Source organism: Mastomys coucha, unplaced genomic scaffold (assembly GCF_008632895.1).
Source record: "Mastomys coucha isolate ucsf_1 unplaced genomic scaffold, UCSF_Mcou_1 pScaffold21, whole genome shotgun sequence".
Classification (NCBI taxonomy): Eukaryota; Metazoa; Chordata; class Mammalia; order Rodentia; family Muridae; genus Mastomys; species Mastomys coucha.
The window spans coordinates 133,803,348-133,819,093 of record NW_022196904.1 but is presented as its reverse complement, the minus strand read 5'-3'; the positions used below and the strand labels follow the sequence as shown (position 1 = coordinate 133,819,093).

The 15,746-nt window shown below is 46.6% G+C and overlaps 1 protein-coding gene, 1 long non-coding RNA gene and 1 pseudogene across 15 annotated transcripts in view; 1 reads left to right on the top strand and 2 right to left on the bottom strand.

Annotated features, from left to right (window-relative positions):
* Positions 1-541: 541 nt before the first annotated feature.
* LOC116101387 lies at positions 542-2,392 on the bottom strand (annotated as a pseudogene).
* Ppfia1 (PTPRF interacting protein alpha 1) overlaps positions 1,191-15,746 on the top strand; it is a 77,099-nt gene continuing 62,543 nt past the window's right edge. For 5 of the 13 annotated variants that reach the window (XM_031389034.1, XM_031389033.1, XM_031389032.1 and 2 more), the window contains exons 1-2: positions 1,193-1,431; positions 2,408-2,671. In XM_031389034.1, the coding sequence (XP_031244894.1) occupies positions 2,408-2,671 (264 nt within the window). In that variant the 5' untranslated portion in view covers positions 1,193-1,431. Of the gene's footprint in view, positions 1,432-2,407; positions 2,672-15,746 lie in introns of all 13 variants that reach the window. The other 8 variants (XM_031389027.1, XM_031389031.1, XM_031389026.1 and 5 more) reach the window with 4 other exon arrangements.
* LOC116103281 lies at positions 5,496-14,020 on the bottom strand. 2 transcript variants are annotated; one of them, XR_004123449.1, is made up of 7 exons: positions 13,734-14,020; positions 12,186-12,343; positions 11,457-11,529; positions 9,923-10,074; positions 9,121-9,296; positions 7,432-7,603; positions 5,496-5,898 (listed from the first exon to the last, which is right to left on the bottom strand). It is a non-coding gene; the product is annotated as an uncharacterized LOC116103281 (long non-coding RNA). The 2 variants fall into 2 exon arrangements; XR_004123450.1 differs by lacking the exon at positions 9,121-9,296.

Below are 15,746 nucleotides of genomic sequence, written 5' to 3'. Positions count from 1 at the left end.
GGCAACTGAGGACTTGTGTGCAGTGGCTGATAGTCCTTAGAGAATTTGCTGCTCCTATTTACATTCCGACTTGTTTTTTTGAGACAAGGTCTCACTATATAGACCAGGCTAAACTCAGAGATCTGCCTGACTCTGCTTTCTGAGTGCTAGGATTTCAGGTGGGCACTACTGTGCTTGGGTTGTAGTTGTAACTTGACTTTGTAGTTAATTACTGACTTCTTGAAACAGGAATCTGGCCATGTAACCCTGACTGTCTTGGTTCTCTATGTAGCCTACACTAGCCAACAGTATTCTTGCCTTGGCCTCTGGGAAGTTTTATCGGCTTTTCAGTTACGGCTGACAATCATTTTGCTTTGGCTTCTGAACTATTTTATTGGCTTTAATTAAAAAAAAAGTTTTGAAACAAGGTCTCAGTATGAACCCCTGGCTGTCCTGAAACTCACCATGTAGACAAGGCTAGCTTGAATTCAGAGATCTGCCTGCCTTCTGAGTGCTGGGAATAGAGGCATGTAGCACCAAGGTCAGCTGGCTTTTTATTTTTATGTGGAGTCTGGAAATGGAACTTAGGTTCTAATACTTGCAAGAGTGGCTGAGACTTTGCATTTTGTTGTTGTTATGTGTGTGAATGTGTGTACATGCATGCACCCACATGATACATGTGTGCAAGTCAGAGGACAACATTCAGGGCTATGTAGGTTCCGAAGATCTACTGCAGGTCTTCTGGGTCCCAGGGTTCATCAGGGTTGATGGCAGTCGCCTTTGTATTTTACAGGCAGGGTCTCCAACTTGTGGCAATTCTCCTACCCCAGACTTCTGAAGATTAGGCATAGAGGTGCGAGGCAGGAGGTACCTTGCCTGGCCTGTCAGCACTTTCCGGTTCTGCAGGTGGCCTGGCGGGACTCTCCAGAGGTCTTTGGTTTGGGGGGGGACGAGTGCTCGGGTGACGTCAGCGTTTGGGTGACGTCAACATACACATTGGTGTGACAGCACGGAAGCAAGACTGCAAGCTGCGCACACCTGCCAGACCTCTTTACCGGTGGTTCCACCTCCGTCTTGTCTCCGCAGGGGGTTGGCCCGTAAGGGGCGGGGCTAAAGTGAGGGCTAGCCAATTGGAGCTTTGGATGGTCCTCCCGCCCACTACCGCAGAGCTGGCGCATGCGCACGGTCCCGCGGCCGGCCTCTCCCGCAGGGGGCGGTGCTGACGCTCGCGCCGACGCGCCGGACGTCGGGCACGTTGACGCCGGCGACGCGCCGGGCCCGGTTCTCTGCGCTCGCCAGTGTCCCGCGGCGGCGGGCCGGCCTTCGTGACGAGCGGGGCGGCGGGCCCGGGGGCCGGGCGAGGACGCAGCCGCGGGGCTGCGTAGGTCGGCCCGCAGCCGGCCGCCGCCCGAAGGCCGCCGCAGAGCCCCGGAGCCGCGCCTGCCGGCCAAGGTGAGGGCGGGTGGAGCGGGCCGCGCAGGGTGGCGGGCCAGGGTCGGCGGGGCCGGGTCGGTGGGGTCAGCGTGCGGCGGTCAGCAAGGCCAGCGGAGTTGCGATTAGCCTGGCAAAAACGAGTCGATAGCAGTTAGGTCCGAGTCAGCTTAGACTGGCCAGAGTAGGTGAGGTTGGGGGCAGTGAGACTGGGGTCAGCTGAGCCAGGCCGGGTCAGCGGGTCCTGGTCAGGTGCACCTGCAACGCATTCTCTTCATCCCTCACCCTGTGCCCTGACAGCATGCAATCTCTAGTTCCATCTCACCTTTCCCTTCTTTTTTTTTTTTTTTTTTAACCTAGCCCTGTGGTCCCAACTTCCTAGATTCCCAGTGTGGGTATATTTTCTCTTTCTGTTCTTTTCCCCAGTCTTTGACTGTGAACTTATGTAAGTTAGGTTGGCTGACCAACCGTTACACAGCAGCAGGCCTTTGCAGAATACTTCTGTCCAGACTTTAAAAAGCCAATCCAGTTGCTTTTTCCGCTGATCACCAAATATCCAGCCCCACAAGTCAGGGAGCCTGGTAGTCCTTCCCAGGAGCTGACTGCACACATTCCTGGAAGATGCTTGGGTCCAGTGCTGGTGTTTGTCAGTTTCCAGTCGTCTTCTGTGGTTGAGGGACTGTTTTGAATCTCTCTTCCTGGGGAAATTCACTGTCTTCAGCTGTTAGGTGTGGATTTTAAACAGACACTGGTTGGTCGTGAGCATCCCAGCTCCTCCTGCTCCCAGGACTGTCTCCCCCAATCTGCTCTTCATATTGACCTGTGCACACTACTTCCTAGAGTGTGTGCATCCAGAGTGGATGGGTCGGTTCTGACAGCTGTGGGGGCTGTCTGCCTTTATCTTACTAGCCACAGGTGGTGCTCAGAAAGCTGCAGGTTTGTGGAAACTTGTGTTCTGCACCTACTGACTGTGGTCCTGCATCTTTCCTTTTTTAAGATGATGTGCGAGGTGATGCCGACCATTAGTGAAGCAGAAGGCCCCCAAGGAGGAGGTGGGAGCCATGGGTCAGGCTCCCCTTCACAGCCAGACGCTGATTCGCATTTTGAGCAGCTCATGGTTTCCATGCTGGAAGAACGAGACCGCCTCCTGGACACACTGAGAGAGACACAAGAAACACTGGCGTTAACCCAGGGGAAATTGCATGAAGTTGGTCATGAAAGAGATTCTTTGCAGAGGCAGCTCAACACTGCACTTCCACAGGTATGCCCATCAAACTGAAATCAAGGTTTCTGCCGTTAAATATCTGTGGGTTGGTCTTGTTATTAGCTTGTTGGCTGTTTTGTATAACCACTTGAGAAGTGATGGCTCTGGTGTTTTCTGAGCACTGGTAAAATCCTCAGGAATTCAATTTAGGAATAAATGAGTATTTGCTGAAGCCATGTGACCACACCACTACACTGTCATGCCTGTTTGAGAAACTGCCTAGATTTAGGAAAGTGTTTCAGTGTTTTTGACAGGGCTTATGAAGCAATTGAGGTGTATTGAGTCTCCCATTCTGTCTTATACTTGTCCTTGTCTGCTGTGGACCTGTGAGGAGTGGATCTCAAGGTTTGTGTATCTTACCCCTGGTTTATGTTTTGTGGAGTTCTAATTTCCTAGGGAAATCTTGTGGATAAATAGAACTCATTTCATGGGAAAAGTCTATACAGGCTTTCTCCAGAACATCCGTGAGTTGTAACTAAACTTTGTTTTAGGGGAGAAAAGATTGAAAATTGAATCCTGAGGCTCTTCTTTCCAGGCAGATGAGACTCTCAAGGCTTGAAATACCTACTGTGTCTTCAGTAATCATTTCAGTAATGTAATCATTTGGATTGATATGCTAGAGCCTCCTCTTTTGGAGTTAAATGCGAAAGCAGTGGTATAGGAAGGAGAAGGCAGTATAGCCAGCAAAGCCCAAGGTGAGAGGCATGTGGAGCAGGGGTTGCTTAGATTCCTGCTGACATTCCACTTTATTCGTTCATGATGGGCGTCTCCTTGGTGCTCAAGGAATCTGCACTTACGCTCTTGTGGTGTGTCTGTAGATATGAGTTAGCAAGTCAGTAATGACTGCCTTGTGCATCTCTCAGCTGTAAAGTCAGTTCTGTGAGATGGGACTAAATGTTTGAATGTCCTTTTTAGAAACAGTAATTTGGTGTTAGTGTTGTGTGCTGAGGGGTTTTGTTTGGTGGCTAGAGAGTTGTCTTTTCTTCCTGGAGTCTTAGGAACGAGCAGGTTAATTAGGTCAGATCTCATTGCCTCATGCTCAAGAGGCTTTCAGGATGCCGCAAGTCTGCTTCACATTTGGGTTTGTTGCAGCTCAAGTCTGTATCAGTTATCAGTGGCTGGTCAACATTTAGGTTTTTGGAAAGAACAGGCACAGGGGATGCAGAGATGATGGGTGTTGTGGGCAGTGAGTTTCAGGCAGCGAGAGTTGTCTCACCTGCTGGTAAGCCGTTGCCAGGTTGTGCTGGCTTGCTGCAGTGCAGTGCCTCATCAAAGTAGGACATGCTTGTGTCCACAGTTACATCATATCTGACCCAAGTCTAGTACCACAGAGTAAACTTGTTCTAGACCATTCTCTTTCTGGAATCAAGGTCCTCTGGTGGTTAAAAATGTGACTAGATGGGCATGTATGTTCAGTCAGTGTACTTACGTTGGAGCATGCACGAGGACTGCACAGGCCACAAGTGTGTGCCTCAGCCAGCTCTCCAGTTATGCTCGGGTAGCTTGGATCAAGTGATGGATAGGACCATGCCTCCTATGAAAACCCCCTCCGATTTCCTGCCATCAGTGACTGTCCTCCATTCTAATGTGGTCCAGTTCTTCACTATTGGTTCCTTTGCATATGCTTGACTTTCTATAGGAAATCTGTATGTTTTGTCTTTTGACCCTTCCACCTTTACTTGCCCTGCAGCATTCTGTGTAGATGGGCCCTACCTATTCCTTCAGTAGTCAGGACCCTTGAGGCTGACCCTGGTCTTAATCTTCCTAGGATACTTTTGCATTCGGGGAGGTGCAGAACTAGGTGTGTTTCTGTTGGAGTGTTCTGAGGAGTAGAATTGTAGTGGACACCAGCCTCAGGAGTTGCTGCCAAAAGTGGCTGTGATGACAGTTGGTACAACCACATGGCCACCCGCAGTATGAGAAATTGTTTTTATGTGTTGCAAAGCTCCAGGTGGAGAAGTGGCTTCTGGACTGCAGCCACCTGCTGTGCAGAGCTTCTCAGCAGGCACATGAGCGCTGAGCAGCCTTTTATTTCTTGTTTGTTGATTGGATTGTCTGTCTTTATGTATACAGTAGTCTATCTGCATGTAAGCTTGCAGGCCAGAAGAGGGCACCAGATCTCATTGTGGATGGTTAATGAACCACAATATATGGTTGCTGGGAATTGAACTCAGGACCTCTGGAAGAGCAGCCAGTGCTCTGAACCTCTGAGCCATCTCTTCACCCCCTGATTTGAAGTTCTTTATACATTATCTGTACATAGATGTATAGAAGATTTTTTGTTTGTTTGCTTGCTTGGTTGGTTGATTTTGAGACATGGTCTCTTTACATAGCTCTGGCTATCCTTGAACTGTCTATGTAAGCCAGGCTGCCCCAAACTCACAGACATCTACCTACCTCTGCCTCCTAAGTGCTGAGATTAAGGTATGTGCAACCACACCTCAGTAGAAGCTTTAAATTTTAATGTAATTCAGTTGATTGATCTTGGTTCCCCCTACCCTCCAAGAACATTTAGTTTTGGTTGTGAGCCTAGCCATTAACTGCTGAGCCATCTTTACAGCCCAAGAATATTTAATGTGGTGGCTGGAGAGTTGTCTCAGTGATTAAGAGCATTTGCTGACATTCTAGAGGACCTAGGTTTAATTCCTAGGCTTAATAGCAGCTCAATTTCCTATAACTTTTTCAGGAGATCTGACACCTTCCTTTGGCCTCCAATGACACTAGGCACATAGATAGTACATAGCCATACATGCAGGTGAAACATCCATACACATATGCAGTTAAAAAGCTGGTGGTATACATCTTTAATCCCAACACCTAGTGGATCTCTTTGAGATTGAGGCCAACCTAGTCTGTATAGTAAGTTCCAGGCTAGTTAGGGCTACAGAATGAACTGTCTCAAAAAAAAAAAATTCAACAAATCCCCACAAAACCCAAGGTAATGTGCCCTGATCTGCCAGTCTTGAGAGTTAGGGTGTGTCACAGTGGTAGAGTGATGAAGTGGATGGGTAGCTCTTCTGCTCCGGTGGTATCTTTGCCATCTTTGCACAAATGACTGGATGAGTTGTTGACAACAGAAGTTGTCTTGAGATCTGACGTTTTAAATTCTTCACCTTTGTTTTTTAAGATTTTTTTAGTCTGGCTCATGAAATCTGCTTGGGCCAGTGAGAGGCTTGGTGGGTTAAAGAGCTTGCTTCACAAACCTGGGAGCCTGGTCTTGGAACCTGTGATGGAAGGAGAGAAGCAATTCCTGAAAGTTATCATTTGACCTCTGCATGTGTGCCAACACACGCATGCACGCACGCACGCATGTGCATGCATACACCCATGTAAGCACAGGTAGTCACCCACAATCAGTCTGCATGACAGACTGCTGGGGTTTCATCAGTGAACATGCCTAATCTACAGACTTCTGTGGGGCCAGTGTCTTTTCAGCATTGCTCTTCCAGTCTACAGATGGAACACAGCTATGTAATTATTTATTGTTGGTGTACTGAGATAGAAATGGCTTATTTAAAAAATACTGTCTTGAACATTCTTTTAGTTTTACGTGTATGGTTATTTTTTCTGCATGGATATCTGTTCCCCACCTACATTCAGTATCCTTGAAAGCCAGACAAGGTGTTGGAGTCCCTGGGATTGGGTTATATGCGGTTGTTAGACACCATGTGGTGCTGGAAATTGAACCCTGGGTCCCTTGCAAGGGTAGCTAGGTGCTCTTAAACTGTTGACCAGTATCTCTAGCTCCTAAATAGAACTGGCTTTTCCTTTTTTTTTTTTAGTTGATCTCTGTTGATCAGGTGAGTTTCAATTTGTGATTTTCCTACCCTAGACTCTTAAAAGTTGGGATTACAGGTGTGGACCCCACACCCAACAAGAACTTAGTTTTGGGATTTGGGAGTTAGTCTCCACTCTGGATCTGCTCTGATCGATCGATTGATTGATTGAGTTTCTTGTGGAGTTGCACTGGCTGAGTTCTTCAGCACAGGATGTAACTGCCATCCATGGTTGTAATGGGCCTCCTTGTCTTGCTCCTGGAAGCACTCATGCACTGTTTTATCTGCAATTGCAGTAGTCACTGAAGAGCTTTGGTAAACATTCTCTATTAAATGTGACACTTCTCCCTTTTTTGGGGGGGGGGGTTCGAGATAGGGTTTCTCTGTATAGCCCTGGCTGTCCTGGAACTCACTCTGGAGATCAGGCTGGCCTTGAACTCTGAAATCTGCATGTCTCTGCCTCCCAAGTGCTGGGATTAAAGGCGTGTGCCACCACCACCACCACCCGGCGTGATACTTCTTTCTAAGCTTCCTAAGAGTCCTTTCTCTCTTTCTTTCTTTCTTTCTTTCTTTCTTTTAAATTTGTTCAATTGTTTATTGAGATGGACGATTCTTGCTGTGTAGTCCAGATGGTCTCAAATTCAGGATCTTCTTAATGATTTTGAAAAACTCATGTGATATTCCTGTGTGGTGGCTCAGTACTAGGGAGGCTAAGGGAGGAAGACTACTACTAAGTGTGAGGCCGTCCTGGGCTACATAATGGGTTCCTAGGTTAGCCTGGGTGGACTGATCGGAAGAAACAAAACCAAACCAGAAAAGTGTTTATTGAATTCCTTAATTTGTTCTGCATCTTTTGAGGCAGTCATGTGACTTTTCTGTTTGGTAGTCAACTTTGGAATTCTACTAATGACTCCTAACTGGATTTTTTTTTTTTTTTGTTAGTACTATACTTTTAAGGTTGTAGTCATGAGGATGGCTGACCTGTTTCATCACCTTCTTGTGCCCTTGGGAGATTTTGGTGTTGAGGTTGTATTGCTCTCATGAACAAGGTGGACAGTGTTTCTTGGTATGCTTTGTGGAAGATTTCCTGTGAAGGTGGTGTTTTCTGCCTTGCTAGAGTTCATTGGCAATAACCACACAGTGCAGGATTTTCCTGGTGAGAAAGAAAAACTTCTAAGACAGTTTGTGGTAGAAATTAATTTTTCTGATAGATATATTTAGGCTTGGCCTTTGTTCCCTGAGGACTAGGGGACCACACTTTGCAGTTTTTAAGATAAAGGGGAGACAAGGCCTTGCTGTGCTGCTCAGGCTGCCATGAACCGTGATCCTCTTGTCTCAGCCTTCTAGGGACAGGGATTGCAGACGTGCATCACCATCCCTCCTGAGCTTCCTTCCCCCTTCCTTCCCTTTAAGAGAGTATCTTGCTGTGTATCTTTGGCTGTCCTGGGACTCATATGTAGACTAGGCTGGCCTTTAACTTATGGAGATCCTCCTGCCTCTGCTTCCTGAGTACTGGAATTAAAGGCCCTTCCTCTTCTTCATCCTTAATTTCTTTTTCTCTTCCTCCAACCTCAGTTGAGTTTGCTTATAGCCCGGGCTTGCTTAAAACTAACAGTCCTCCTGCCTCAGGCTTCTAAGTGCTAGCATTACAGATAGGCGCCATATCTAGCCACAGTTATGTGCTTGCCTTCTTACGTTTCTTTTAGGGGTTGTCTTCTTTTGCTTAAAGAAACCAATCTCAGCCAGGCAGTGGTGGTGCACGCCTCTAATCTTCAGCACTTGGGAGGCAGAGGCAGGTGGATTTCTGAGTTTGAGGCCAGCCTGGTCTACAGGGTGAGTTTCAGGACAGCTTAGGGAACACAGAGAAACCCTGTCTGGAAAAACCAAAAAAAAAAAAAAAAGAAATCAATCTCTAAGACCTCCTCCCATCACGTATTTTGTGTATATATCTGTGCACATTCATGCACAGTCGTGTGCATATAGAGGCCCAAGGCCCAAGAACAACTTCAGCCACCATTCACCTTGTTTTTGAGCCAGGGTCTCTCACTGACCTGGAGCTTGCCAATTAGGTCAGTCTGGCTGGCTATGGAGGTCCAGAGATACACTTGTCTACACATGCCCACATCTTCCCAGCACTCCCCTCCACAGCCTACACTGCTATGCCTGGCTTTTTTTTTTTTTTTTTTTTTTTTTTTTTTTTTTTTTTGCATGGGTTTTGGGGCTGGAACTCAGGTCTTTATTCTTGCAGGGTAAGCACTGTACCAGCAGCCACTTTCTTACCCTTTCTGGAGGCTGAATCGCTGTTTTCTTTGTACTGGGTAGATGGAGTATTTAGTAAGTTTAGGAAGCCTTTTGCCTTTCAGCTCCCCTATATGCCTTGTTTTTAGCACCCCAAGGGCCTGTGCTAACTCACTGTAGATGCCCTAGGGCTTTCACCTATATTCCACTCACACACCTCTTTTTTTGGGGGGGCGGTTCAAGACAGGGGTTCTTTGTATAGCCCTGGCTGTCCTGGAACTCACATAGTAGACCAGGCTGGCCTTGAACTCAGAAATCCACTTGCCTCTGCTTCCCAAGTACTGGGATTAAAGGCTTGCGCCACCACTGCCCAGCCTACACACCTTTCTTTATCTTCACATACTCTGTCCTGTCTGGATATTGCTTACTGACCTTACTTCCTCTCATCTCCTGCTGTGTTGAATCTGCTGTTTGGCCTACTGTATATAATTTTCAGTTTTAGTGTCTGTGACAGGATTTTTGTTGTGTAGGTGTTAGGTTGGTGCTGAGAGCTGAGACTGCCCATGCCTTATTGGGGAACAGCAGAGCAAATGGTGTGTTCTTGATACCTACAACAGAGGTCATGGAGAGAATGTCAGTTATCATCTGATACCTCAGCAGGCCTGGGCACTCCATGTTAACTTTCTAATCAGAACCCAAGGTGCAGGGCACTGCTGGTCTGGCCACTCAGCTGTGGAAAGAATGCAGACTTCCTCAGCTGCTCTGTTGGCTTCCATGCAGGGTGTCTCCATCCCCCCTCCCCCCTTATCAGGTGAGGGGAGGGCTGCTTTGGCAGGTCTGACATTGGCAAAGGTGACTGAGGAGATAAGAGGCTGTGTGATGCCCACTCTGAACTGATCCTACATAGTTTTCTTTGTCATTAAAAAATGCTACTTTTAAGTTTTGCTTCAATTTTAACGTTTCAATGTGGGTTTTAGTTCATTTTTCCTTTTTCATAAGTACTCAAAGATTTAGTGTAGAGCTGAGAAATCTCTTGCATAGTTTTAAGATTTTTTTTAAGATGTGTATGGCTGTTCTGTCTGCATGCGTGTTTATGCATCATGTGTGTGTAGTGCTCTTAGGCCAGGAAAGGGTGTTGGAAGCTCTGGAGCTGAAGTTAGGGATGGTTGTGAGACATCCTATGGGTGCTAAGAACAGAACCCAGGCCATGTGTTAGTACAGTGAGTGCTCTTACCTGCTGAGGCATCTCTTCAGCCCTGTTTAGTCTTTAATAGTCCATGTTGTGTGTTCTAGTCTTTCCCCTCCACATGACCAGGAAATGTGCAGCAACTCTAGGTCAGTGAAGTTGCAGATTCAGTTCAGGCCCTATAACTGGGCCTGGGCCACCTGATGCATAGGAAAAACCCAGGAATTGTCTTTAAACTTTTTGGTTCAGCATGCTTTGGTTTTTCGAGGCTGGGCATCACTAGCTAACCCAGGCTAGCCTCAATCGGGCTTTTTTTTTTTTTAAAGATTTATTTATTTTATGTATGTGAGTACACTGTCACTGTCTTCAGACATACCAGAAGAGGACATCAGATCCCATTACAGATGATTGTGAGCTACCATGTGGTTGCTGGGAAATGAACTCAGGACCTCAGACAGAGCAGTCAGTGCTCTTAACCACTGAACCATCTCTCCAGCCCTTACACTCACAGCTTTTATCTTCACATCTTGTGCAGTGATCTTGGTAGACCTTTTGAGAGCAGCAATGAGATTTTTACAAGCCATCTGATTTAGAAAGCTTCAAATAGAGATATATATTCAGGGTAAATTCAGGTGGGGTCCTGATTTTGCCTCTTGTTTCTTAAAATCTTCAGATCTGGATTGAGGCAGTTGTCTGGTGGAGCTGAGAGCAATGTAAGGAAAAGAGTCTTTAAAAAAAAATCACAAGTCTGTGGACAGGACTTTGGGGTAAGCTTGTGGCAGTGTAGAGTGCTATAGGGCTAGAAAGGACAGCGCCTGCTCAGAAGGTATTTTGTCTCAGGCTAGGATGAGAGAAAGTAGGGCAGTTAGAAAAAAAGCAGTCAATATCATGCCAGCTCTAGAGGGGTTGCCCTACAGGCTGAAGAGGAACAGTTGAGCCCAGCCACAGGGAGGGGTTGCTTGCAGCAAGGGGCAAGGATGTTCTGAAGCATCCGGAAGTGGAGCTCCCCAAGGCTTACCTGTCTTCAAACAAGGGCTGTACTGATGGGCCTGGGTGTGGAGGCCCAGGAGTTTTCCTGAAGTCTGGTTGAGTTATGAGTTTGCTACAGTGCTGCAGAGCTTGATGTTGAGCTACCTTAGGACTCAGGTATAGGGAGAAATACTTGGGGGAGTCAGCTTTGTTTAGAACTGAGAGGCAGAGCGTGGAAGGTGGTTTTCTGGCCCTTCACTGTCATATCTTGGCTCACATGTGGCTTAAGTGCTATGTTGTTTTTTTTTTTTTTTTTTTTTTTTTTAAGGCAGGGTTTCCTGCAGCCCATATTAGCCTCTAATTTACTAGCTGAAGATCTTAAACTGGGACTATAGGCATGTGTCACCATAGACAGTTTATGTGCTACTGGGGATCAGATTCAGAGGTTTTGTCTATACAAGTATTCTACCAAATAAGCCACATCCCCAGCCGAATGCCACAGTCTTTCTAAATGTCAGCCCCTCAGATCATCCTAGTTTTAGATGAAGCTAAAACTGCATCTCAGAGCTGCATGTCACTTTCTACCTCTGCTGACTCCCAGTGTGGATCATACCTGTTGTCTGGCAGCTTCTTGGGGGAGTGTGACATCCTTCTTCAGGCTTCCTGCCCTGGCCTCTGCCTGTTAGCTGTGAAGAGACAATGGGGAACAGGGTTTGCTGACTCCAAAGATATTCCAAAATATTGATGTTCCAGCTGGAATACAGCTCAGTGGTAGAGGGCTTTCCTAGTGTGTGTGAGGCCCTAGCTTCCTTCCCCAGCCTACAAAACAAACTAACAAAAGAAATGCCACATTTTAACTTTTTCTAAGTTGACTGCTCTTTTTTAGTTGAGACAGGGTCTTATGTAGCCGAGGCTGGGCTCAGACTTGCTCAAATCCTCCAGATTGGCCACTGGGTCCTTTTGCCAAGACACCAATAGTTTGGAGTGTTAAATTGCCTTCTGGCACAAAATGTGTCCCAGGCTTACTTAGTACTTTCCTGCCTGGTAGCAAACCTTTTAGAACCCTGGGTCCCTTTGTGGGAAATACTTAAAAATTACTATCTGAGGGGTTTGCTTCTTATAACTGGTCAGAATCTAGGGGGAAAAAAGCTGGATGCAGTGGTAGATGTCTGTAATCCCAGCATTTGCCATTCATGGGATGTGGAGATGGAAGGGTTCAAAAGTTTGGCTACATAGGGAGCGCAGGCCAGCCTTATAGGGAGACCCTGTTTAAAAAGGGAAGCAAAACAAAAGTAGCATATACATAAAATAATTAGTTTTATTAATAAAATAATTTAGTAACCTTTGAATGAAGGTTTTTTCTTTCTTTTCTTTGAGAGGGTCCTCGCTAGCCTATGAACTCTGTAGTTAGTCTTCCAGCTTCATCCTCCTGAGCACTGTGGTTACAGGTGTGCACCGCTACGTCTGGCTAACAATTTCTTACCAGTTTTGCGGGAGTGGCTGAGAATAAATATATATTAAGAATGTGCAGTTAAAATAATAAAATTTTTTGAAACCACTACTGGCTTTTAAAGTAATTTGATTTAGCATGGCCATACTAACAAAATAATTATATATTTGATACAAAGTTAAGTATATTCATTCTTATTTATTTAAAATTTATTATAGTTACTGATTGTCTATGTGTGAGTGAATCAGAGGATAACTTTCTAGGTTCAGTTCTCTCACCATATGTTCTAGGGATCAAATTTAGGTTATTAGGCTGAGTAGCAAGTATCCTGAACCATCTCTCCAACCCCATTTATTAATTTTTCAACTTTTTATTGGTTCTTTGTGACTTTCACATTATTCACTCCAATCCCACTTATCTCTCCCTCCTACCCACCCTCCACCTTACAATACCCCTGCCACAGAGAAAAAAAAATTCTCCTGTGGAAGCTGTAGTGTATCCCACAGTATACCCTTTTGTCCACACTTATTTGCTTGCAAATGTTCATTCCAGTGACTCAATGGTCTGTTACTAGGCTGTGTCTTTTGTTACACTATCAGTACTGGAACCTCATTGGGACTCCTCTGGGATATCCTGTTGGTGCCCTATGTCATGGAGATTCTGTAGTTTTGGATCTGTAGGACTGGCCCCTTCATGCACTCTAGCAGTTCATCAATAGACTAGATAGATGTTGGTTGTGGGCCAATTCAAAGCCCTGGCTTTGGGCCTGAGAGTATTTGAGTTGGTAATGCTCCTGGCTCTACTGCTCTTTGGGAGGGCTCACTAGAGCCAGCGCTGCCCTGCTGCCCAGTTGAGGTCCAGGGCCCACTCTCCCATTCTCATTACCCTGTGGCCAGCTCTCTCACCCACCATAGGTGGTAAGGGACAAGGGAGGGGAGGAGGCATCTCTCTTTTGTCCGAGCCACTGCACAGCAGACCAGGCAGGGCTGTCCTTTTTCAGCTCATGCCCAGGGGGCTGGCTCACATACAACCCTCTTCCAGATCCAGCTCTACTGTGCTGCCCAGGCGAGATGCAAGGCCTGCTCTCCAAAGTGCTGCAGTAGGTGAGGGATAGGGCCAGCTCTCCTTCATCCATGTCAAGGCATGGCAGACAAGTGGTGGGACCAGCTCTCCCATTCTTGCACCCTCAGGGCTAGGCTTGCCCACACCCTTGCCATCAGGGTCAGCTTTACTGTGCAGGGTTTGTTCAGAGTGCTGCAGTTGGTGAGGGGTAGGGACAGCTGTCATGATCTCATGACCCCAGGACCAGGTCTCCCATTTGCTGCTGGTAGTGAGGGGCAAGGGGGTGGAGGGGTATCTCTCCCTTGTTCTCATACCACCACAGGGGAGACGAGTGGCAGTGCCAGCTTTCCCACACTCATATCCTTGGGGCAGGCTCACCTGCAACTCCTGAAATGTGCAGGGCACACTCTCTTGAGTACTGCAGCTGGCTAGGAGTGGGGTCAGCTCTCCTATTGTCAGGTTACCCCACTGTTGTGAAACTTCTGTAGGTTTAGACCAGGCTGGCCTCAATGCACAGGGATCCACCTGCCTCTGCCTCTACCTCCTGAGGGCCTGTGTTAAAGGTATATGCCACTGCTCCACTTATTAATTTATGATAGGGTCTGTCTTTGTTGCTTAGGGCTGTCTCAAACTTCTGAACTCAAGATTCTCCTCTATCTCTAAAAGTGTTGGAACTCCACATGTAGATCTTTGGAACTCACAATGATCTGTGCCTGTCTCCTCGGTGCTATGATTAAAGACATGTACCTGTTCTTTTAAATTTATGAGTGTGTGTGTGTGTGTGTGTGTGTGTGTGTTGTGTGAGTATGTACATGTATGTGCAGGCACTCATGAAAGCCAGAGGAATTGAATCCCTTGGAGCTGGAGCTTCCAGTGTTTGTGAGCTATCTGATGTGAGTGCCAGGAATTGAATTTTGGTAGAGCAGTGTGTGCTTTTTTTAAAAAAAGATTTATTTATTTATTTATTATATGTAAGTACACTGTTGGCTGTCTTCAGACACACCAGAAGGGGGCATCAGATCTCATTACAGATGGTTGTGAGCCACCATGTGGCTCAGGACCTCTGGAAGAACAGTCAGTACTCTTAACCGCTGAGCCATCTCTCTAGCCCCAGTGTGTGCTTTTAACCATGAAGCTGTTTCTCTAGTTCTAGGTGTGTTTTGTTGTTGTTGTTGTTTTTGTTTTTGTTTTTTTTCGAGACAAGACTTCTCTGTATAGACCTGGCTGTCATGGAACTCACTCTGTAGGCCAGGCTAGCCTCGAACTCAGAAATCCACCTGCTTCTGCATCCCAAGTGCTGGGATTAAAGGCGTGGGCCAGCTCTGCCTGGCTTGTTTGTTTGTTTGAGACAAGGTCTCTCTTTATTACATAGCTTTGACTGTCCTGGAGCTCACTATATAGCCAGGATGGCCTCAAACTCAGAGATTGCCTGCCTCTGCTTGCCAAGTGCTAGCCCCACAATCTTAACGTTTCTGTGTTTAAAAGTCCAGTTTCTTCTGAGACACAAGGCAGCTGTTTAATATGAGCCCTTCTAATAAAAAAGTTAAGTGATACGATGGTTTCTTAGTATGCATTAGTGCAGTGTACACATTTCTACTCTAAAAGGGAAGAATGAGGATGACAAGGAAGGACCTGGCAGGCAAGCGGCAGGTCCACGTCTGGAATCTGGGCACTTGATGGACTCAGGGCATCAGTAGCTTTGGTGACTGCCCCTACTTCTGTTGCCTGTAGCACATGTCTTGGTGAGCTGCATGCTGCCTGCAGCTTTTCTCAGGAGATGTCTTTCAATCCTCTGTCTCCAGGAACCTGGGATCTTCACTGCAATGCAGGAGAGATCACCTTTACAGTTCCTCTTTGTAGGGAATCTAACCCTGACACACACTGCCTGGCCTCAGAAGCTTTCTGGAATTTGGTGTAAGCCTCAGTCTTAGTTTGGACTAAAAGCAACTTGTGGAGGAAAGGCTTTATTTCATCTTACACTTCCGAGTAACAGACCATCATGAAGAGCCTAGAGTCAGGAACTGATGCAGAGACCATGGAGGAATGCTGTCTATTGGCTCCTTCTTATGGATTGCTCGGTCTGCTTGCTCTCTCTCTCTCTCTCTCTCTCTCTCTTCCTCTCCTTTTTTTCTTCCCTAGTATAAAGAAATTTTATGGGGAAGGGGTAGAAACAGAAATGGGGGAAAGAGAAGGACAGAAAGAGAGAGAAGAGAGAGAAGAAGAGGCTGGCCAAGAACGTGGGAACAGAAAGAAGATGGAGGGGGGAGAGAGAGAGAGTGCGAATAGTAGATGGAGAGCGAGCCAGCCTGCTTTCTTGGTTTTTGTTTGTTTTTTGTTTGTTTGTTTGTTTGTTTGTTTTTGGAGACAGGGTTTCTCTGTGTAGCCCTGGCT